The 24,131-nt window shown below is 48.3% G+C and overlaps 1 protein-coding gene and 1 non-coding gene across 3 annotated transcripts; both read right to left on the bottom strand.

Annotated features, from left to right (window-relative positions):
• Positions 1 to 1,551: 1,551 nt before the first annotated feature.
• Positions 1,552 to 23,099, bottom strand: FAM107A (family with sequence similarity 107 member A). 2 transcript variants are annotated; one of them, XM_053600332.1, is made up of 4 exons: positions 22,840 to 23,099; positions 5,758 to 5,932; positions 3,880 to 4,036; positions 1,552 to 3,374 (listed from the first exon to the last, which is right to left on the bottom strand). In XM_053600332.1, exons 1-4 carry the CDS (start codon positions 22,916 to 22,918, stop codon positions 3,267 to 3,269), a joined length of 519 nt encoding a protein of 172 aa, XP_053456307.1. In that variant the 5' UTR covers positions 22,919 to 23,099; the 3' UTR covers positions 1,552 to 3,266. The 2 variants fall into 2 exon arrangements, with proteins under 2 accessions (XP_053456307.1, XP_053456308.1); XM_053600333.1 differs by lacking the exon at positions 22,840 to 23,099 and adding an exon at positions 14,678 to 14,836.
• On the bottom strand, positions 14,037 to 14,173 carry LOC128593023 (small nucleolar RNA SNORA2/SNORA34 family). The gene has a single exon (XR_008382209.1). It is a non-coding gene; the product is annotated as a small nucleolar RNA SNORA2/SNORA34 family (small nucleolar RNA).
• Positions 23,100 to 24,131: the final 1,032 nt, after the last annotated feature.

The raw sequence follows: 24,131 nt of genomic DNA, 5'->3' as shown, positions 1-24,131 counted from the left end.
AAGAAAGATCTGAAGAAAGGGAGAGTGTGGGCTGGGTGGCTCTCTGGCTGGGTGACTAGCAGGTAGAGAGGCCCTGAGGCAAGCAGTGCCTGGGCATGCAGGAGGCCAGACTGGCTGGGGCTGTCTGAGTGAGGGGGAGAGCGTGGGGAGGAGGTTAGAGGTTAAGAGACAGCAGAACACAAAGGGCCCTGCTGAGAATGGACCGCAGCAGGTGGGCTGCAACAGGGAGGCCGGTTAGGAGGTGGCATGGGAAGTTCCAGGTAAAGGGTAGGCACTGTATCTGTTCCCCACTGTGTCCCCAGCATGCGGCGTGTATCCTGGCAACCAGAGCAGGCACTCAACAAATATTTGTTGAATAATGTGTGCATTAGTGATTCCTCAGGACTAGTTCTCAGATTAGGTAGGCTATCTGAGAGGGACTGCAGCAGAGGATCCTGATCCAATAGGCTTCTGATGAGAAAAAGAGAAATCTGGATTTTTAGCATGGCCTGCAGATAGTTCTGGGAAAGCAGTCCTGGCCTCTGTCAGCAGGAAAGCTTTTGGTTGCAAGTAACAGAGACTGACCAACAATGGCTTAAATAAAGGGAGATTTTTATTTACAGGAATTCTGGAGAAGGAAGGCTGCTGGCATTGGCTTGATTAGATAATTATAGGGTTAAGGACTCTGATTCTTTTGGCCTTTTTCTCATAATAGCAAGACAGCTGCTATAGCTCCAGGCATCACACCCTCAATCAAGGCAGGAAGAAAGGAGGGGCAGAGAGGTATGAGGCATGTTGATGTCTTTTATCAGAAAAGCATCAGTTTTCCTAGAAGCCCTTGCAGACTTCCTCTTTCATTTCATTAGCCATACCTGGTCATCCCAAGCTAGACAGGCGGCAAAACAGTGAGAATCTGGACTACGGCTCCACAGTGGGAAGAGGCTAGAGATGGAGCTGGGACACCGCTGGAGAGTGAAGCAAGGGTGTCTGCCATGGCACGCCTGGATGACATGGTGTTGGAAGTCCCCCACTCTGGGGCTTCATCTCCATGACCTGTTGCCTCTGGGGACCACTGGGTGAACCTCTGGGGACCACTGGGTGAAACCCCAACATTCCCTTGGAGGGTCCTACTCAGAGACGTTCTTGGCTTGCTTCTCTTCCCATGTTTGAGCAATGCCTGGACCCCTGATGGCTACTTCTTTGGGGTAATGGTGGTCTTTGTTTTAGGGATCATGTATCTTTAGCATACCCCTTGCCTGGCATACATTTAAAACAGCACTACCGCATTCTTGCCAAGACAGTCACATCAGGAGCCACTGAGAGCTCGACTCATACACACACACACACACACAGGCCAGACTATCTACATTCACACCCCTTTCTTACACCACAGGAAAGGACGGCACCTTCAGTCATCCAAACCACCTGGTTAGGGGGCAGACCGAGACAATTCCTTTTCCCTGTCAGTCCCACCTTTACTTCCAGGAATCAAAGAGTGGCCCAGTGGCAGATCTTTCTGGCAGTTTGGGGACTGAAAGGAGATGCTTTTATATCACTGCTGTCACTCCAAAATCAGAGGGTGGGATTTTAATTTTCAGGGGGAAACAAACAGGCCTGGTTTATTCTCTAAATCTTTACAAATGGGATAGGAGCAAAAGGTTAATATATTTGGGCGTCTCGTAGGAAGGGATTTTTTTTTTTTTTTGAGACTGAGTCTCACTATGTGGCTCTCAGTAGAGTGCAGTGGCATCACAGCTCACAGCAACCTGAAACTCTTGGGCTTAAGCGATTCTCTTGCCTCAGCCTCCCAAGTAGCTGGGATTACAGGCACCCACCACAACACCTGGCTATTTTTTTGTTGCAGTTATCATTATTGTTTAGTTGGCCTGGGCTGGGTTCAAACCCGCCAAAATTGGTGCATGTGGCTGGCGCGGTAACCACTGTGCTATTGGCGCCGAGCCAGGAAGGGCTTTTTGAGGAAGAAACATGGGTGAATTCATTAGCACTGGCCCAGGGAGGGGGTGGGCCTCAGGCAACAGAGGCTGGAAATGCTGATTTTTAAGGGCCAGTCCTTATAGGTGGCAGTGGGGTTTTCAAACCACTATTTACACTTTCAGATGCCTACTAGAAATCATTATATATTTCTAATCCCTAAGGCTATAGGAAAAGGTTAATATATATATTTTTTCTTTTGGCTAAATTGCATCATTAACAGTTTTGTCACACTGGTGAGAAATGCAGATTGGCAATTCTGTATGTATCTGGTAAAAAAAAATCACATAATCAACACAACTTGCTAGGCCATAGTCATCCTAGATTAAAGTCCTGGGGGAGGGGTGGTGGTGGTGAAAAGTGAATGAAGGCTGCAGAGAAGGGATGGGACCGTGTGTCTGTGAGATGGGAACACTCAGGGCAAAGATCCACAGGAGCTGGGGGGGCAATGATGGCTTCAGAGATGGTATTTCCGAGACATACCATCCCTGGCTGCTCCAGCCCTGCTGCTCACAGCTCGAGCCTTGTTAGAAATGCAAGCTCTCCCTCCTCACCCCAGATCTACTGAATCAGAAGCTGTATGTTAGCAAGGTCCCCATGATTTGTGTGCACCGTAGTTTGTGAAGCACTGCTACAGACCTGTGGGTGCAGGAATGCTGCTTGGCTAGGTGTGGTTACAAGGCCCAGACAGGGAGGGCTTTGCAGAAGAAAAAAGCAAAGCTCAGGTGTTGTGGGAAGCCTGGCAAACCCTCAGTACCCTTCCTATCTGGTCTTGTTGGGGGGGCTGTCAACACCCCCTCTCCTCAGAGGCTTTTGAGGCAAGTGTTCTTTAAGTTAAACTCTGCTGGCTGCAGGTAAAGTAGAAGGTGAGGGGAGAGAGGGAGAGACTTCTTTGACACCTGGGAGCTGGGCTGCTCCCAGAAGCAGGGTCCTGTGGGGCCTCAAGGTTCCTGGTGGGGAGCCCTGGGCAGGAGGGAGGGTTTATCCAGCCAGACGGCTGCCTGCCTCTACTTCCCAGTTCCACCAGAAAAGAATCCCCATCAGGGAGGGGCGCCTTGGTGAAGGTTTTCCCTGGGGTGGCTTCTTCTTGTAGCAGGAGGACTGGGTGCTCAGAAGGAAAAGCCTAGGAGCTAAGGCGCAGCCTCCCTAGGAGAGCCAGGGCCTCTTGGGTAACACATTTTTATGGGAAAAGGTGGGAATGTCACATATGCCCCAGGGCTGGGGCCCAGGGCTGCAAGGGCTGAAGGAGGGTGTCCAGCAGGTGGGCGATGTGGTGGGGATGGCAGCAGCCAACCCTACAGCGCCCTCTCCTCACTGCTCAGTGTGGTGATTCTCCGCAGGTTTTCTCTGACTTTAATAAACTCTGGGGCGTGGTCCTCTTCCTTTTCTGGTGGTTTTTCCAGCTGGAGGAGAGAGGCAAAGGTGTGAAGTGAGGGAGGCTGAGGCATCCTTACTCTCAGACCCATGAGGAGTTTGGACCAGGGATCCTCTTAGTGGGATAGCAGAACCAACATAGGGACCAGCTTTGCCAGCAGCCTGGCAGCCCGGGCACAGAGCATGAGCTCTCCTTGTGAAGCCTGGTTCAAACTGCTCACCTCATCTGGGCCTCAGGCTCCTCACCTCTAAAATGAGACTGCCAGCTGGCTGGTAGGACAGTTATGAATGAAATCAGAATCAGCATGAGGCACATTGGGCCAGTGAGGAAGCCGAGGTGCAGAGAGGGAAAGCCACTGGCCCACAGTCACACAGCAGAGTGAATGGCAGAGCAAGGACTCAGGCCAGTGGTGGACTCTTGGTCCAGTGCTCACTCTGCTGACTCTTCCCTTTCACAGCCACACACAGAGCTCCTCCCTGGGCCAGGAAACAACAGCCGTGGAGGGTAGGGCAGGATGGGTGCCTTCCACTCACCTCGTTCAACCTCTGCTGTCGTCTCAGCAGCTCCTGCTCAAAGGGGCACTGCAGCCGCTTGGCCTCCAGCTCTTCCTTCTTCTTCTTGATGAGCTGGTTCCGCCTGCGGTGCTCCAGGACACGCTGCAGCTCTGGCTTGTTGTCCACACCCAGGCCCCTGTGGTGGGGGAGTTGTCAGGAGACCCCTTCACCCCTCCCCCATTTCAGGGCTGCACCCTGTGGTGACACCAACCTCCACCATTCTTTTGTGCAATCCTCCCAGTAGCCCTGGAGTTGGAACCATTATTGTCCCATTTTACAGAGACAGGAACTGAGGCTCCAGTATAAGTCACAGCTACATTAGCTACAAAGGGGCCAAAGAAGGATGCGAATCCAGGCCTGTCTGACTACAGAGACCAGGTTTTATGTTATTTCTGATTATTTTCTTAGGATGAGTTTCTAAAAGTAGAATTGCTGGGTCAAGCTCTTTTACAAAATTGTGGGTGCATACTTCCATCCCTTCTAACCTTAGAAAGGTTATCAACAGTATACAAAAGCATCTGTCCCCCCCCCCACCAGCCAATCTGTTTATATTTGAGAATCTAGTAGGTAAGGAATAATACCTGTTTTTCATTTATTTCTTTGATTATTAGTCATGAGAAACAGCTTTTGATATGTTTACCAGTCAATTGTATTTCTTATTTTGTGAATAAACTGTTAGGTACAGTTTTATATATTTTATACATCCTTTCCTTGTGGATTTTAAAGAGATCTAAATATATTATTTTTTCTGGATATATACATTTTTTCCTTATAATTTCTATTTAAAATATTTTCCCTAATTTGTCTTTAAGCTTTTGCTTGTTATTGTGGTATTTTTTGATATTAAAAGGGATGACTCTAAAAGGCAATCAGAGAAAATGCTCTTATAATACTAAGTGAAAACAAAACCAAAAATTACCTAGGGTGCAAAAGGGTTTCTGCTAGAACTTTGGTCATACATTTGAAAACAGGAATGGAAATCACACCCGGCTATACCAGAACTGGCCAGCAGAGGGAGCCAGGCCACCTTCGTCCTGGTACTGGTCTGCAGGGAGGTATTTCCCTGCCCACAGAGGGGAGGCTTAGCCTGCCTCTTCCGGCTTCACATCCCATAAATTGCCCAGTCCCACCCTTGCCACGTCGTAGATGCCCCTCCATCCTGTCTCTCTCATTGTCTACCTAGGCCATTGCCACAGAAGAGCCAACCACCTTCCCGGGCCTCTGTGAAACATTTGTACCTTCTTCCGTGTTGTGAGCCCCCAACCCTGCCTCAGCCAGAGGCCCTTTCTGCCCTGCAGAGCAGACAACATGTATTTCCTGCTTTAGGCCCTTCCCCAGCCATGGTTCTCCCCAGTCTGCACCTCACATCTGCACCTCAGCTGCACCGAGCTACTTGTGTTTCCTGTCCTTTCGCACGTGCTGTTCCCTCTGCCACCTGCTACCTGCCACCCACCTCCTAGCCTCCTGACTCTCTCCAGGCCTTAGCTGAGGCATCACCTCTTCTGTGAAGTCATTTTGGGCCCCTTCCATTTATGCCTCGATCAAAGCATCCCTTCCATTGCCTTGATATGTATGCCTCCCCTCTGTGAGGACAGGAACTGGGTTCCATTTCTACTTATACCCCCAGGTCTGGGCACAGTGCCTGGCACAAGACACAAACGAGGTGGCAGGGTTGGAGAATGAGGCCTTTTGGGGTCCACTGGGGACTGGACCTACAGTTTTGGCTGGCGACCATGTGGGGCAGCCTGAGCCCCCCTCAGCCCCCAGGAGCCCAGGGTGACAGCTAGATCTGCTCTCCGCCAGGGACACCTCCCAGGACTTGCTTGCTCAGTCCAGGCAGCAAGGCCTCGTCCCCACCTTCTGTGGTTCATGAGCAGTTCCCTGTGCAGCTCCTGGTGATTCCGCGAGGCCTTCACGGGGTTTAGCAGCTTCTTGGGCTTGATGAGCTCTGGGTTCCACTCTCTGTATTCTGGCCGGGCCATTAAGCCCCCGATGTCTGCCCGCTCCCTCTGGATTTCTGAGTACATGGCAGCTGTAGAGATGGGCAGAGGGTCAGAGCTGAGCCTACCATCTCACTCATCCCTGGGGGCAAAGTTGGAGGGCAAGGATTTTCATGTCAGATGGACCTTGGCCACCTGCTACTCTGTACAGTACTAGGAAAGCTACCTGACTGTCCCAGCCCCAGTTTCTTCATCTCTAAGATGGAAATGACAATCAAATGCAGGCGCAGGGTGGTAAGGAGTAGAGATGGCGTTTGTAAAGTGTTTGGAGTATAGACGTAAAGTGATACTGGGTCACAAAAGGTGGGTGGACATAAGTGTATACTTTTGGCTTGACTTTGCAGAAAATAATTTCTCCCATAATAAAAAGAATTGTGTTTAAGTTTCTGTTTTGTGATGATTTTGTACCAGAAAATGAAAAGTTATTTAAAATAATAATATGTACTTGCTAATTTGGATAAATTCAGTGACAGAAAGAAAATACCACCCTTCATTGTCTAACTTCCTATCTGTGGTTCCATGTCCTCTTGTGGAAGGTCCAGCTTTTCCCTTTCTTCGCTCCGAAGAGGAGAATATACAACCCGGATACTGCTGAGTCTCTCATTACAAAGGGATGGTTGTCATCTTGTGTGCAAATGGCTGGCAACTCAGTGGCCTCATTTCTATCACAGCAGTTTGAAATTTGTCAATTTACTTAAAATTCAGGCAGAAGGGCACCCTCCTCTATAGACTGCTTTCTACTACCCCTGAAATACCCAAAATCAAGAGAGAGAGAGAAAGAAAGCTTCTTGGGAAAAAAAAAATGTCTCAAGGGGATAGATACTGCCTAGCTATTAGCTGTTTATATTAATTACAGTGAAAATGTAGGCACAAACTGTACCCCCTTCATGAGCTCAGCTTTTCTCAAGTAGACCCCCTACTATGTGCCAGGCGCTGGGGCAGAGTGTGGTCTGGTATGTAGTAGGCACTCGATACATATTTGCTAGTAATTGATAATAAAACTTTGGAGGTTTTGGTCTTAGGGAACCAGTGCCCTAAGGCTCTTCATGTGGCAACTGAGGGATATGTCCCTACCTCACACACCAGGCTTCTGTACGCTCTTGAAGACCACCATATTCCCTTTGCACAGACCCATTTTCTTCCCCACACTGGGAAGGGAATGGAAGTCATTCCCTGCCTCAATGTTTTTTAATGGATTTACAGGCATTCTCCAGGTAGACTAGACGGGGAGAGTGATCTGGGGGAAATCTGGAAGTGTCCAACTGGCATGTCGGTGTCAGAAAATACAGGGCAAGGGGGGCCTGGTGTGGTGGCTCATGCCTGTAATCCTAGCACTCTGGGAGGCCAAGGTGGGTGGATTGCCTGAGCTCACAGGTTCGAGACCAGCCTGAGCTAAAGCGAGACCTCGTCTCTAAAAATAGCTGGGTGTTGTGGCAGGCGCCTGTAGTCCCAGCTACTGGGGAGGCTGAGGCAAGAGAATCGCTTGAGCTCAAGAGTTTGAGGTTGCTGTGAGCTATGATGCTATGGCACTCTACCAAGGGTGACAAAGTGAGACTCTGTCTCAAAAACAAAACAAAACTTTATAACAACAACAAAAAGCAGCAGGCAGTGCATGTCTTAGCGCACCAACCACACGGGGCTCATTCACAGCATGGCTGCTTTTCAAAAAAAAAAAGAAGAAAGAAAACTTGCAAGATTGTAGAGAAATGTATTTAATTAAATTTCAATTAGATTTTCTAAAAAAAGAAAATAAAGAGGAAGGATTTTGTGGGGTACACACAGCAGGATGGCACAGCAGGGGGATGTAGGCATCCAGCTGGCCGGGCTGTGCTTTGCCAGAGCGGCACCCTAGACATGTTCGGGATTTCTGTGGTCAGCCATCTCAGGGTGCTGGTTGGAGGGGTAAGTGAGACCACATATGTAGAGGTGCTGTGTCAACTGGAAAGAGTGTTAATTATTATAAGGTATTTTAGATGTACTCAGATTAAGTGTCAGGGCATAGAAACAGGGCTGCTAGTTTTTTTCTTGAATTCACATTCTCAGAGCCATTTCTAAAATCAGAATTCCTATTAAATTCCTTTTGCCCCTCATCTTCTTTATGAGGCTGTGTGCTTTTAGGTTATATCCTTTCTAATTTTCTGGTTCTTAAAAAAATAAATGTGGCAGTTACTTTTAAATGACCACTTGATAAAATTAACAGTTGGCTATTTCACCTCTCTCTCTATTTTAGTGTAGTATTTCCCTAGTCCAGGGGATCTGGACTCCCTGACTCAGATCGGAGCCTTGGGATCCACCCCTACAACATTTGCTGCCTATTACTGTTACCAAGGCCTACCAATCCTTTGAGTAAATCTCAGCTACATCTTTCCTTCTCATGTCCTCACCTGTCATCCTGTCCAGGTCATTGTCACACCACACTTTAATAACTATCATGGCTCCCTGGCTGTTCACCGTGCCCTTGGTCCCTTTGTGTCCCAAACCTTCCAGAGTTGCACACTTTTTTTTTTTGGCCGGGGCTGGGTTTGAACCCGCCACCTCCGGCATACGTTCTTTTTTTTTTTTTTTTTTTTTTTTTTTAATTTGGCCGGGGCTGGGTTTGAACCCGCCACCTCCGGCATATGGGACCGGCGCCCTACCCGCTGAGCCACAGGCGCCACCCGAGTTGCACACTTTTTTAATCAGTCGCACCATCTTTAAAATAACTCACTCTATGTTGCCAAAGTGATAAGGCAGGAAACAGAAATAAGAACTTTAGGAAAGCAGATGGCGGAATTAATATTTGCATAGATATAGCTATTCACATATACCTAGAATTCCCAAGTGAATTATGAGAAAAGCATTTAAAACTAATGGGAGAATTCAATAATGTGGCCAGATACAAAATCAGTATATAAAACCAGGAGCTTGGGAATAGTGGGAATAACAGGAATGGCCATTGAGATGGTGCATAAAAATAAAATCAATCACACATTCTACGCACGTTTGCATTCCTATAATCTGTGCTACTGTGGTGCATGCTGGACACAAAGATGGGAACTGAATAATCAAGGTTCACAGAACTCTGCTAGGGAGGGAGACAGGGAGACACACACACACCAACAAAAACAAAACAGCTTCGTGAAGGAAACAGGCGCTCCTATAGAGACCAAGGAAGGACCCATCTTCAGCCAGGTGAGGTGGGGGGAGAGCCTTTTTGAGGAGGAGACATCAGGAGTGACCGTTGAGAATGAGGAGGGAGGCCGTTATGGGTGTAGGGAACATTCATGTACCTTGAACAAGCTGGGTCTGTTCAGGGAACAAAAAGGCACAGTGTGCCTGGCGTGGCACCGGCTGGGAGAGTGTTTGGAGTGAGGGTGGATGGGTGGGTTCAATCCGGGAAAGGCATGTCTGATTCCATTTTAAAAAGGTCATTCTTGCTGCTGTGTGGGGAAAACTGTCAGCAGACTTCGGGAATTTTTTTAATGACTCTAATTTCCTTTACTTCCAATGCACAATCTCTGTCTGTCTTTCTCTCCCATTAAATTCCAGATGAAAAATCTCTCCTTGGCCTGGCTGAGACCCTTTGCCTGTGGGTCACCAGCCAGTTGGGGGGTTGGCTGCCCCAGACTTAGACTCCACCCTGTCAGTCAGATGGAGTCATACAGGATTGCCTTTAGAGCAGTGGTTCTCAACCTTTCTAACGCCACAGGCCTTTAATACAGTTCCTGTGGGTCGTGACCCACAGGTTGAGAACTGCTGCTTTACAGGAAGGACCCTGTTTGGTTTAACCTGTGGTCTCTGCTCGAAATTCCTAATACATTTTGCACAAGAGGTCCTGCATTCTTATTTTGCACTGCAATCTGCAAATTATATAGTCAGATCTGCCCCACCCCAGGTCCAATCAGTGGCCAGCCCTGGTGCAAGGGTTTGCTCCAACCTTTAAAAAATATATATAATTAAATCATCAGTGAGCTGTGCGGGGTGGTGTTTCCTGGAGGCCAGGATGGTGTGGCTGGTGAGGCAGGGATGCTGAGGGGTCTGGCTTGTTCTTTAGTTCACAGCTGCAGCAAGAGAACACGTGTGAGATCCAGGCATACACTGTGTCCAGCCTTAAGAGGTGACAGATGCTGTGAGCCCCCAGGGTTTCGAGAACTGCTGGGCCAGCCTTCCTGCCTTTGGATTTAATTAAACGAGGCCTGTATTTAGAAGAGCCTCACATAGGCCCTGTCACAAAAGAGGCTGCTCAGCAAAGCACAGGTGCTGGGCCAAGGGAATACAGGCTGTTCTAGGGGTCAGCTGGGCATCCTGAGAGGAAGTCTGGGGTTGTTCCCAAAACTGTTGGGGTGTCCTGAGAGATCCAAGACTCAGCATTGTTGGGGAAGTAACCATGGTGCTGTGAAGAGGTGATGTGGGCATTAGACAAGTCAACTCTGCAAAGAAAAAGGTGAGTGTCCAGAGGAAAAGTGGGCAGGGCAGAGAACAGGCTACCGGAGGAGAAAGTCAAGGGTCTAGTTAATATTGTCACTGCCTATCCAAGAAATGCAGAATGAGGTAGAAGGATATAGAAGTCAGAGACATTCAGACCTGGATTTGAATCTTGGCTCTCTCCTTTCTTAGCCCAAGGCAAGTTTATCTACTCTCCGGAGCTGGAGCCTGGGAAGTGTAGCCTTTGGACCAGATCCCACCTCCTTGGAACACAGCCACGCTCACAGCCGCAGGGTATGGCTGCTTTCCCGCTGGGACAGCAGAGACGTGTAGGTGGGACAGCTGGTATTGACTGGCGTTTCCTCCTTTGTAAGATGGGCAATGCGGTAGAACTCTTCTTCACAAAGTTTTTGGACAATAAATGAAATGATATTTGTAAAGTGCTTGGCAAATGCCTAGTACAGACAGACTTGAGGGTTTGCTGTTGGCTACCAGAGCTGCTGCCACAGCAAGTCCCTAACTCTTGAAGGTAGTTAACTCTGTGAATACGCCCCTGGCAGTGCAGTGTGACCACCCTGTTAGCTGCTCTTTACACTTACCATTAATACAGACGAGTCTTAGTCCTGCATCAAGCTTTCTCATCCTCCCGACAAACTGCACTGGTTAAACCCGTGGATCTTTATCCTGGCTATGTATGGGTGCCACCAGGGGATGTTTCAGAAACACCAATGCCTGAGTCCCACCACAGGGATTCTGATTGAATTGGTTTGGGGGCAGCTTGGTCTTGGGGGAAGTTTTAAAATCTCCCCAGGTGATTCAAATAGGTATCCAATTTTGCAAACCATAGGGTTCAAAAGAAAAAAACAACAAGCTTCTCTGTTTTGGTCTGAGTGATTTCTGCTGATTCTGATTGGCCTGGTTGTTGTGAATGGGTCTGAGTAAGGTCACAGTTCTCAGAGGCTGTGTGACCTTGGGCAGGTCGTCAGCTTCTGGGACCCTCCTCTGGAATCATGCTACTGTTAAGACTCGCCAAGGAAAGTGCTGGGTATGAGGTAGAGGCAGCCAGTAAGAGGAAGCTAAATTAAGTGTGTTGTGTGAATACAGATGGGCAAATAATTCTCACTTTCTATGCCGACTGTGGGACTATCCTCATTTTTATAGGGTGGGGATAATAAGAGTTCAGAGATAGTAAAAGCTTTCGAGCCCCTTGTTTGGTTCCTCCCTAGTTCTGTTGATGAGCCGGGAGGTCCCACAGCTCTTCCCTGGATGTTCCCTGGAACATCAGCTGGGATCACCAACTACTCCCAGGGTGAGCTCACCAGGCTGTTGATGAGCATGGCGGATGTTAGGGTGGCAGCCTGGAAACCAAACACTTGTCCACCCCAGCCACAGGACAGCAATAAGAAGAAAAGGAGGGAAAGTTGCACTGATGGAGTCCCAGGTCCCAGTTCATCCTGAGAACAGCCTTGGCACTATTACAAGGACTTAATGTCCCTCTGTCTGTCTCTCCCCTGCCCTGGTGGTCCTGGTTCTGACTTGATGGTGTTGATGATAACAAAAGACATATGATCTAGTAAAGAAACAGTGGTTAGAGCAGATGTTTTGGGGTGAAAGATTAGGTTTTAATCATGGTGGTAACCCTTTCCAGCTTTGTTACCTGGGGCACAAAGCTTAACCTCTCTGAGCCTCTGTAGGGTAGGGACAATGACCTACTCATGGGGTTATTTGGAGGGTGAAGTGATATAATGTACATGACGTGCTTAGCCAGTGCTGAGGCGTGACAGAAGGCAAACTGTGGTCCTCCTGTCCTGTAGGGATGCTGTGGTGAGCACCTGACATTTGATCTGGATCTTGCAATTGGCCTGGGAGGAAGCCAGTGGTACCTCATTTTGCAGATAAGAAAACCGAGACTCAGAGAGGCCATGCTACTTGTCCCAAGATACACAGAGAGTAAATGGCAAAGCCAGGACCTCTGGACTCCAAATTCAGTGCTCTTTCTACCCGCTCACTGTCTTCCAGGTGTGAAATGTCTTTGTAATTGATAAAGCAGAGTTATATCCCTTTTCTCTCTCTGGATACTCAAGAAAGCCTAATGAAGAGGCAGTGTGAGCCCCTAGATGAGAATGGAAGCCTGCTAACCTGAGGACTCCTAGGCCATATGAAATACAAACTCCCAATGGGGAGGCCCCTACCGGCCCCGGCAACTTTGGGCTCAAGCTAGAATCCACCAGCCAGCATGCCCACAGGCTGAGCACTGTTTGGGAGGGAACAGCCAGTGGCCTCCCTCCTCAGGGAGGTCAGTTTTCACTCCTCAGCCCCCCTGACCCCATACTTGTTTCTCATTATTGTTCAAGCTGCTGGGTTCAGAACACATTCAGGACTTCTTGGTTCAGCATTTAACGGGGCGGCAGAACAGAGAAGAGAGAGAGGCTTTCAAAATAATGACTGGCAAAGGAAGAAGAGGCATTCAGGAAAACTGACAAGTGTGGCCACTGGATTTCCTGACCCTTCTCACTTTGTTCCTTCCGATGGGGAAAGCGCCCATTTGTATTTCACTGGCCGGCAATCAAAAAACTGCATATCTGGGAGCCACCTCCCCATCTCCCGGGAGCCTCTGGCTGGGGGGCCCAGAATGCCCCATCAGAACTGCCTGTCATTTGCATGCTATGACTCAAGACAAACATTCTGGATGCTGTGCCTTGGGTCTGCTGTGACTGCCTACTTTGTGAAGGCCTGTGTGGGCAATTGGAGTTTTGAACCAATTCCATAGCAGACAGTTCCGGGCTAGATACCCTTAGCAAGGTTGGTGGCCAGCATTGTGCAGTTGATCGGGAATGAGCATCAGCACAGACATCTTCTTGCTGGATCCCCAGTGGCACAATGCCAGCCACTTCATCTGGCAGATGCCTCTGGGGGGAAGATCCCAGAAGGTACCTACCACCCATAGAGTAAAAGAACCACTCAGGGTCTAAGCCAGTGGTCCCCAACCTTTTTGGCACCAGGGACCTGACTCATGGAGGATAATTTTTCCAAGGACCAGTCGAGGGGGGATGGTTTTGGGATGGTTCAAGCTCATTACATTGATTTCTGTTATTATTGCATTGCAATATATAATGAAATAGTTATATGAGGCACCATAATGAAGAATCAGTGAGTTATGGGGAGCGGCTGTTAAGTACAGATGAAGCTTTGGTTGCTCGCCCACCACTCACCTGCAATGTGGCCCAGTTCCTGACAGGTGATGGCCTGGTACCATTCCACAGCCCAGGGTTGGGGACCATAGATATAAGCCACCCAGAAACACAGGTGCTGAGGCTGCCTCCTACCCAGAAACCATCCAGGTTCGGTAGCAGTTTCAAAAACAGATACACCCTATAGCTCTCAATGTCTGCCCCAATCCCAGACTTGTACTGTAAAGTGCTAAAGCCAAATTCACCAGAAAGGCACACAGTTAACAGTAACCTGCACCTGCTGTGTGTCACGTACAGTGCTAAGCACTTCACGGCCATGTCTCTCGAAATTCTTTTTTTTTTTTCTGTAGAATTATCTTTTTATTTTGGGTAAAAACCCACAGTCATTTTGGGGAGCTGTAATTAAGATTTAACAGCATTATAATTCTAACAAATAACAAATATCCTTGTGAGATAAATATAATAATATTTTATGGGTATTTTGGAACCCCAGTATTAAGACTACAAATCATACTAGCCTACATCTATCACCAATGACTCATACTGTTTCTTTCTGATGAATTGACCATTACATTTCCAAAGTTCTGAAATGGCCAACAGACCATAGAAAGATAATTCTTTAGGCTCCTGCTTGAAACCAACAGCTTCAGCAAACTGCTGGCCTTGATTCAGGACCAAAGTCTCTCGAAATTCTTACAACAGTCTGAGGATTGGCTATTACCTCTTCTTTACAGCTGAAGAAACTGAGGCTCAGAGAGGTCATCTGGTTTACCCAGATTGCACAGCAAGTGAATGAAGGAGCTGGAATCTGAACTGAGCTCTGTCACCAAAACCTGTGTTCCCTCAGTTGCACCACCCTGAAGCACTCTAGCCTCTGTCCTCAGTTATTAAGAGAATTAAAGCTCCCATACCGTGTGATAACTGACTTGGGCGAGGCCATATCATGTGTTAATTCAGATTCATCTAAGTATTTAGAAGAAAAAGATCTCCTACTTTTTTCTCAAACCCAGGCTGCCAGGAGGTACCCTCTGTACCATCTCACAGGGGTGGGATGCAGCCCAGGGGTGCCCGACTACCCTGACAGCCCACCCCAGTGCTTGAAGGCTGCCGTCCTCCCTTCCTGCCTGTCCCTAAACAGCACCCAGTTCAACAGCAGGTGGAACAGAATAGAAATGGTCTTACTTCTTGGGCCGAGTCCCTGGGAAGGGAATTCAGGAGCAGAGTAGCTGTGTTCCTCACTCCACCAGGAAGTCCTGGACTAGGAAGGAGGGCTGCCTCCAAAGGGTGGTTCTTAAACCCCTGGGGATGGGAGGCAGCTGAAATGTGCCAACAAGTGAGACAGCCTTTGCATTCCTGTTTATTCTGGTATCAATAAAAAGGAACTGTTACTATAGTAACAGATATTTCACTTGGTACACAGCCACTTCCATGATGCAGAACGCTATGTCCAAGCCACATGCTTGAAAGGCACAAATAAATACCTATTTTGTCAGACTGATGAGAAATAGGAAACACGCCACACTTTGTTCTGAACGAGGTGGCTCATGGAAAGGAATTTCCCTTCTAAAGGGAGGGTCAGGCAAGAGTGGGTTCCAGCCCTTTCCTGATGGAAGGGGAAGCCACGCTTCTTGCTGTAGTGATGAATTCATCAGGAAAAATGGCTCTTGGAGAGTACGGAGTGGGGTGTAAAGGGAGGGGGAACTATTTAGCATCTGGTCAGTTCCTGGTCACCGACCAATGGGTCAAAAACACACACAGTTTACCTGATACCCTGAACTTCATCCGAACTTCCCAGAGGAGTCAACAGGACATGGCACAGGAAGACAGGGAGAGTGGACAGTGATGTGTTTGGGCTCCAGCAGGCTCCTATGTCAGCCCCAGCTCTGACACCAGCCCCTTGGCAGCCACCCAAGGTCTCTGAGCCTTGGTTTCTGTGTGGGCCTAATGTGGAGCATACGAAGGTGCCTGGGAGGTGACACGGATGACCTGACATTAGGGAAGCATATAGTCAGTGCTCAGCAAATACGACTTTCCCTGAGGAGAGACCCGGACTCTAGGTGACGGAGGGAAGGGCCCCAGCATGTAGCACTGTGCCTGGCAGAATTTGTGTCCCATAAATAGTGGCTCAAGGAATAAATATGTGAATATAAAAATAAAGAATGTGGGTAGATCCTTAAGGCCAGCCTGAATGCCTGCAGGTAATAGAGTCATTCTCCTAATTTCAGAACCGGCTTTCATTTGAAAATCTGGACGTGTTTTCTAGCTGTTAGCATTATCCTAGTCCTCAGATTAGGAAGCTGGGGTCCCTAGTGGGCCTTCACCCCAACTTTTCTTTCTTATAGAGTCCTGGCTAGCTGGAGGGCAATGTGGCCCAGGACACGTATCAAATGTGAATGAAGGCATGAAGAATGCACTCATCTGTCCTCCTTGGCTTACATTGTTTACTCATTTAACAAACGTTATTATTGTGATTATTTTTTGAGACAGAGTTTCACTGTGCTGCCTCAGGCTAGAGTGCTGTGTTGTCAGTCTACCTTACAGCAACCTCACACTCCTGGGCTCAGCCATCTTCCTGCCTCAGCCTCTTAAGTAGCTAGGCGTCCAGGTGCCCACCAGAATGTCCAGCTAATTTTTCTATTTTTAGTAGAGACTGTGTCTCACTCTTGCTCAAGCTTGTCTTGAACTCCTGAGCTCAAGCCATCCACCCACCTGGGCTTACCAGAGTGCTAGGATTATAGGTGTGAGCCACTGTGCCCAGCCAACAAACATTTATTGAGTACCTACTGTCTTCCTGGCACTGTTCCAAGTGAATGACACATTGTCCCTGTCCTCAGGGAACTTACATTTAAGGAGGAATGCAGTGCATAAGGAGACACACAGGAAAACATCAGCCAGTGAGGAATGCTAAGGTGGAAGGAAGAGTGGGTGAGGTCAAAGGGAGTGACTGGAGCATAGGAAGGGCAGACACTGAGCGGGCGGTGGTTTAGGGAAGTAGAATCACAAGGAGCCCGCGGTGTGAAGACTGCACTTGTGTGCAGGATGTCCAGGGAGTGGGAACAGCCAGTGGAAAGGCTCAGGGTGGGGGTGAGCTTGCTGTGACAGACGCAGGCCAGCATGGAAGTAGTTCTGTGTGTGAGGGAGGTGAGCCTGGAGCCGGGAGGGAGCAGGTCCGTCAGATCCAGGAGGGTTGACCAAGCCACCCACTCTAGAGCCACTTGAACTCGGGAGGGTCCTAAATTTTTAGGTATAAAACAATTTTCTGGAAATGATGTGTGGTCCTTTATGTTTCTTCTTTGAATATTTTGCTTCTTTTGAGGTCTTTTGAATGGCAACCACCCCCTCCCCCAGCTTCCCACCCTGTCGTATCTGCCTGAATGTCACTAAACTCTCACAGTAGAAGAGGACAATTACATTCTTGTCAAACCACTCTTTGCTGCCCCTGGTTCCTTCCCATATGCCATACAGCTCTGGAAAAGAGTATTTTCAACATTTTTCAGGGTCTATAGTAGCTTATCTGAATTTGTCCCAATGCCTTATGACAGCTGAGGGGATAAGGAGGTCTGGGGCAGGGCGACTTCCTCTTACACCCAGAGAAGACAGCACCCCAGCATCAAGTGCACCCCAGAGGAATGTGCAGGTGAGAGCCAAAGAGAGCTGGGCAGGAGACTTCCAACATTGAGTGCAATTTTCCCTAGGCAGTTGGGATTCTACTCACTAAACTCATGTACAAACCCTGCAGACCTCCAGCCTGAGGGCAAGGACCTCACCTCATCCTCCTTAGACCTGTCCCAGTACCAAAATGCCCAATAACTATTGTTGACCTGAAGACACCAAATACACTGATGTTCCTGAAGTTATTACAGCACCATCTTGCTGTGTGTCTGTGTGTGCACGTAACTGTATGTGAGATCAATGGGCGAAAGCCACACCCCATCAGTAAGAGAGTATACTGCACTCCATCATGGATGCCACCAATAAACATGTCTATTTATTGACCTGAAAAAGATGTTCTCTACATATATAACAAAAAGTGAACTACAGGCTGGGCATGGTGGCTTATACCTATAATCCTAGCACTTTAGGAGGCTGAGGCAGGAGGATTGCTAGAGCTCAGGAGTTTAAGACTAGCCTGAGCAAGAGCAAGCCCCATCTCTACTAAAAATAAAGAAAGAAAAAGAAAAACTAGCCAGGGGTTGTGGTGCACACTTGTAGTCCCAGGTACTTGGGAGGCTGAGGCAAGAGGATTGCTTAAGCCCAAGAGTTTGAGGTTGCTGTGAGCTATGATGCCACAGCACTCTACCCAGGGCAACAAAGTGAGACTCTGTTCCAAAAAATGCAAAATCATATGCACTTATGCAGTATCTTTTTTTTCCAAGATAAAAAAGTTACTATGTATGTATGTAGAGACTCATTTGATCATTTGGAGGCATATACATTAATCTGTTAGCAGAGGTCAGTTCAGATCAATGTATCTCAAATGTCATTACTAGACATCATTTGAAATGAGTGTTAAAATGGAATTACTGGTACGTGCTTGTGGATTGCTCTATCAGAATCTCTGAGCGGGCTGGGAATTTTGATTTTTAACATACTACCCTGGGAATTCATTTATATTAGAGAATTAGAGAACCACTGTTCTATGGTATAAAATTAAAGGCTCTTCTCCTTTGTTGCTCTATTTATGTAATGACTGTAACTTAGAAGAAAACCCAAGCATATATTGCTTTTGTTATCAGAAGAAAGCTCTAACGATTAAAAATTGAGAAAGAGCAAACCTTTCCCAACCAACTATAGCTAGTTATGAAGCATAACTGCTTCAGATATGTCCATTGTGAATATGGGAAAATAGAGGGCTTCTGAGGAACTGAGGCTTTCGGGAATTTGCTTTAGGTCATGGCAGTTTTATGGAAAACTGTGTGGTTTTCCATAGAGGTTTTCCCACTTTCCAAAAGGAGGGACTCTGAAATACTTGAGCCTGAGGTTCAGAGTTCTTGCTCAGCCCCACAGTGGGCTGGAGCACTTCAGCATGCTCTCAGAGACTGAGCACGCCCCTCCCACACTCTTGTCCCTTTATGGTCTGATTTCTTGGGAACCAGAGAACCCAAAAGGAAGAAAGGAGAGCAGTGAAGTCCAGGGGAGGCAGGTCTGAGCGGGAGCCAGGGAACTTTCTAGCATCTGTACTACACTGGGCTGCAGTGTGCAGAAAATAAACCTCCAAAATTGGCCTTCTTAGCATTTTTGCCCCCTTTCTGCAAGCCAGTGGGTGCCTGGAGCAGCATATCTGGGCTCACAAACATCAGACAAGAAGTTTCCATGGCAACTCAAAACTTCCTCCTCGGCCCTGTATTCAGTCTAAATCTCCAAGGCCCCTTTTCACGGCCTCAATGAGGTTTCTGAGAAGTCACCCACAAAACAGACCCAGGATCAAACCATGCCCCCCAAACATGCTGTGCTGAAAGGACTTAAGGGAGAAGAAGCTGTACTGGCAGAAAAAGCTTGTCATGGGATCTGTGGAACGATTATAACAAAATGAGAGTCTCCTTTACAACAAGTTTGAATCGGGAAGAATTTCCCCAGTGGAGGGATTTCAAGCTGAAAACAGGAAAGTGTGAGGGGGTGGGGGAGAACTGAGAGTCTTGTTTCAGAGAGCTGGCTCTACCCCCAGCTGCAATTAGACATGGTTAATTTGGTTTCATAGCTGCAGAATAAGCCTGGGGTGCCCCCTAGCCCCAGCACATTTTAATTTCCTTGTAGCCAGACAAGGGAGACAGTGGATCTAGGGATGGGAGTGGATACAAGGAAGTGTGTGTGTGTGTGTGTGTGTGTGTGTGTGTGTGTGTGAGAGAGAGAGAGAAAGAGAGAGAGAGAGAGAGAGAGTTTTAAACCTGGCAAACCAAAGTTTGTCAAGTCAAGCAAACTTCCACAATTCCTGTTTGCCAGAGGTAGCAAACAAAAATGACACACATCCAGTTAAATTTGAATTTTAGATTTTTTTTTTTAGTATAACTACATTCTATACAATATTTGGAACCTACTTACACTAAAATCCTATTTACCGTTTATCTGAGATTCAGATTTACCCGAGTTCCCTGTATTTTATCTGGCAAACCCTTCCTGGCAGAGGCAGAGATGGACGCTCCGGTTGCCCCTCTGGCTCCAGAGGATAAATATAGTTGCTGCTGCATCTGGGGAGGTGCAGGCGTTTGGGGAGGTTCCCTTTTGTCCGCACTGCAGAGAGATGGTTTCCTCCTCCTCAGGGAGCTCTAGGTAGGATGAGAGTTAACAGGCCTCAGGTGGACTTTCACTACAGATTCCCAGGCATGGCTAAGTGTGAGTTATTCCACAGAGGTGGGCCTTCCAGCCAAGTCATTAAGAGCATAGGCTCTAGTGTCAACTCCAAATCCTGATCCTAGCTGCACTGCCAGACACCTAGGGGATCCTCCACTCCTTGTATTCTTTTGAGGAACAAAGGAGATAGTGTATGGAAAGTGCTTTACCAAGTGCCTGCCACAGTCAGGGCTCCATAAGTGGAGGTTATTATTTTGATAATTTGAGAGCATAAAACATTTACATCCAAGTGAAAAAGGTAGCATTAAAAACTAGAGTCAGGACGATCTCAATAGTAAAACACATACACAAATTGTAGTCGCAAGCACTGGAAGGAGACATTTCCAAACATCACCAGCAGCTGCTTGTCGGGTGTGGGATTATGAGTTAAGCTTCCCTCTTCATTCTTAATTTCTCAAAATATCTATGGCAAGGACAGGCGTGGTGGCTCATGCTTGTAATCCTAGGGCTCTGGGAGGCTGAGGCAGGAGGATCCCTTGAACTTGAGTTTGAGATCAGCCTGAATAAGAGTGAAACCTTGTCTCTACTAAAAATAGAAAGATGAGCTGGGCATTGTGGCAGGTGCCTGTAGGGCACCTATAGTCTAAGCTACTTGGGATGCTAAGGCAGGAAGATGGCTTGAGCCTAGGAGTTGAGGTTGCTGTGAGCTAGGCTGACACCAGGGCATTCTAGCCTGGGTAACAGAACGAGACTGTGTCTCAAAAAACAAAACCAAAAAAACCTATGGTGAACATGTATCACTTTAATATTAAGACATTATTTTGAAGTAGCTTGGGATGAACATTTTTCTAAAAGTGTTATAATACTTGGTGCATGATGTGAGGCTGCTGTAAATAAAACTGGCTGTCTTGGGGCAGCGCCTATGGCTCAAAGGGGTAGGGCGCCGGCCCTATATGCCAGAGGTGGTGGGTTCAAACTCAGTCCCCGCCAAAAACTGCAAACAAACAAACAAAACGAAAAAAACCTGGCTGTCTTGGATATGGTTCCAGACGCTCCTCTGTGGGGCTTCTGAAAGGGAGTAGCAAGCCCCAAGTTGGCCTCTTCCTCCCATTCTCACTTCTTTCTTCTTATGTGAGACAACCAGAGGAGTGCTTCCAGAAGCAACATGCCCTGGTTCCAATCTCAGCTCCACCCCCTCCTTGCCTAGCTGTGTGACCTTAGACAAGTCATGTGACCTTCTGAGCCTCTGTTTCCTCACCCTTCCCAGATAGGTTAACTTTACTTACCACTCTGAGAGGAGGAACATATTTGTTTGATCAATACATCCTACGCCTTGCATAAAGCTGAGGGCATAAGAGGTCACTAAATATTGGTGAATGAATAAATGAAGGAACCGAGTTAATGAGGTGACAGGTATACAGCATTTGATGGAGAGAGGGCAATAATGAATATCTACCCATTTGCCATTATTATCATCACTATTCTCATGGATGGATCTAAGTTTGAATGTGTTTTCTGTCTCTTTGTGGGGTAGAAAATGTTTCTTAGCAGCCCATGAGCAAGCTGCTCAGAGCTCTCTGAGCATCAGCCACCTCTTCTATCAAGTGGAGACAGTAATCCATCAGTGTCCTTGTAGAGTTGTGAAGAGTGAACGAGCCACCATACAGTGCCCAGCACACAGTTACACGCTTCCTCAATAAAGCACTCCCTCCCCTCCAGTGAGTCCTCCATTCCCTTCCCAGTTTATAGCTGAGCGTGGTACAGATACCAGGGCCAAGCATGTGGTACTCCGATGCCTCTGACACGTTTGCTATTCCGGATAGGTTGAAAGCTAAGAGTGTGAGGCTCACAGCTGCGGCGCCGGGCTAAGGGGACACAAAGTCTCCGCCTTGGGAGAAGAGAAGAACTGGGTGGGGTCACTCAGGCAGAGTGGATTTAAATCAGACTCGTCTGATTATAGGGCTCCTTTCCCTCTGTCTGCCCGCCTCTGCCAGAACTTCAGACCCGTCTGATGATAGGGCTCCTCTCTCGTCTAAATTAGAAAGGCACCAGTTACCGCGGGGCCCGGTGGGGCGCTGCTGGCTCCAGGGGTCTTCGGGCAGGAGCACCGGTGGGGCGGACTCTTTGCCCAAGGAGAGGATGGCTGGTCCGTGAGCTCAAGTCCCTTGATACGTTGTAATCACCACCCGCCCCCGCCCCCGCTGTCAAGGACGGGCACCAGGCTGATTATCACCTCCAAACACTTCTCTCCTGGCACAGAGCACAGAGCACGCAAGGAAAGACTCGGAACGCTTGCGGAGGGCATTCATTTTCTTCTTCCTACCTGCCCGTTTCCAAAGTATTTGGAAACTGATCATATATTACGTTTTCTTTATTTTCCTAAAAAACTCCTCTTATCATCCTGAGTAGAAAGGTAATAGGTGCTCACTGCAAACAAGCAAACCAAAAGGCTTAAGAGAATAAACACACCTGTCATCCAACCCCCATCCTCAAAGAATAAAACCACAGTGTTTCCTTCCAAATCGCTGCACGCAATACACAGAAAAAAACGGTTCCTCTCCTACCTGTAACTAACTCCCCTCCCTGCGTAACGCCCCATTGGATGCCCAAGCCCTTGGCCAGCTGGCTACCGGGCCGCGCCCCTTCCCGCCCCAGGGGCTGGCTGCTACTCGGCGGTGCCGTTCCGCTCTCCCGCTCCAAACCTCACGCCCCTCCAGACGCGCGCTGTGAGTCTCTGCAGAGGGGAACCTCGCAGGACTTTTGAAGTTAAGAAAGTGTGTGTGCGCTCGTGTGTTAAGAAGAAAACAATATATGTAAGAAAAGATCCCCAAAAGGATGAATGTAGGAAGAAAAAAGGAAAGAGGGAAGGAAAAAAGGAACGAAAGAAGAAAGGGGGAAAAGTAACTTCAAAGGATGGTGGAGGGGTCGGAAAGCGGAGCTACACAGGACGGAGGCGCCCCGCGGCGGGGCCAGCCAGGGGCTGGCTCTGTGCACCCAGCGCTCTTCTCGTGTCTCCCTGCCGCGACAGTGGGAGGGGGTGGCACTGCTCCACTTACCCGACCTGAGCAGCACGGCCCGGTACAGCCCGGTGGCCTCGGCCGGTCCCCGCGCCCACTCGCCCAGCCTCTGCGCCATGCGCCCGAGCGCCCGACTGCGGAGTCGTCACTGCGGGACCCGAGCGCGCGGCGCGGGCGGAGGCCGAGCCTGAGCGCCTCAGCCACTGTGACGTTGACCCGCTGCCCAAACCCCGCCGCGGCTCAGGTTACGGCGCGACGGGAGGGGCGGGCAGGAGACGCCGCCGGGAGAAGGGGGGCCGGGGTAAGGCCTGGAGGTATCTGCGCCCAGGTAGTAGGCAGAGCGCGAGTGAGAGTTTGGCGGGAGGACTCCCAACCCCCGGGTTTCAGCGCCAAGGCGAGAACCACCAGTGTTGACTTCCAGCCTCTGGCTCCCGCCCACTCTTCTCTATTCTTTGGCCCTTGGCCTAGTTGAATGCGACCAGAAGAAGTGGGGTTCTGAAGTGCCATTCCTGAGATCAGATCCCAGGGCCACCAATAACTGTGTGACCTCACAACTTAGTTACTTGACCTTGAAGAAACCGTTTCCTCATCTGTAAAACGGGGATAACCAGAGTATTTCTCTCTCAGGGTTGTGAGGTTAAACACACACACACACACACACACACACACACACACACACACACAAATAGTGGGATATCTATCTATCTATCTATCTATCTATCTATCTATCTATCTATCTATCTATCTATCTATCTACCTTAGAACAGTGGCTGGCACAGAACAAACACTATACAATGTATCAGCATATACCGGCTATACTAGTACTTCGTCAAAAAATTATCCCAAGCATCTTGGCGTGGGTGGCACTGAGAGGCAGGGAACTTTGCTGGTGGAAGAAGGTTGAGAGTCAAGGCCTGTGGGACTTCGCAAGATTGACTTCCCTGGCTTCGATGACTGCCTTTAACAGAGACAGGAAGACCAATCAAAAAGAGTCTAAAAGTGAGAGGGGCAAAGTCACTTGGGGGGGGTGGAAGATGTTAGCTCCGATTATCTATTCTGTGTCTGGTGCTGTGCTAAGATTTATCAAAAACAAAAAAACAACGAATGTTTATTGTGTGCTTCTTGTTTAATCTTCATGATCTTATGAAGTGAGTCTATTAGCATTCTCACTTCACAGATGAGAGAAAACTGAGGCTCAGAGAGGTTAAGCAACTTCTCTGAAGTCACACAGGGTGGAGCTGTGAAACAAGCTCAGATGGCCTGACTTTCTGACATAGGCCATTCTGCTCGACTGTATCTTTAACTATTTTATCTCATTTACTCTTCACATT

The sequence above is a fragment of the Nycticebus coucang genome, chromosome 8 (genome assembly GCF_027406575.1).
Source record: "Nycticebus coucang isolate mNycCou1 chromosome 8, mNycCou1.pri, whole genome shotgun sequence".
Taxonomy (NCBI): Eukaryota; Metazoa; Chordata; class Mammalia; order Primates; family Lorisidae; genus Nycticebus; species Nycticebus coucang.
This window is presented reverse-complemented; position numbering and strand designations above follow the sequence as displayed.

What these genes read in the sequence shown, in the direction of transcription:
- FAM107A (XM_053600332.1), bottom strand. Translation starts at nt 22,918, where the DNA reads ATGGCGCAGAGGCTGGGCGAGTGGGCGCGGGGACCGGCCGAGGCCACC. An exon ending in GGCCGTGCTGCTCAGGTCGG is followed by an intron (nt 5,933 to 22,839) that starts GTAAGTGGAGCA and finishes CCATCTCTACAG; the next exon opens with CTGCCATGTACTCAGAAATC. An exon ending in GACAGCAGAGGTTGAACGAG is followed by an intron (nt 3,375 to 3,879) that starts GTGAGTGGAAGG and finishes TCTCTCCTCCAG; the next exon opens with CTGGAAAAACCACCAGAAAA.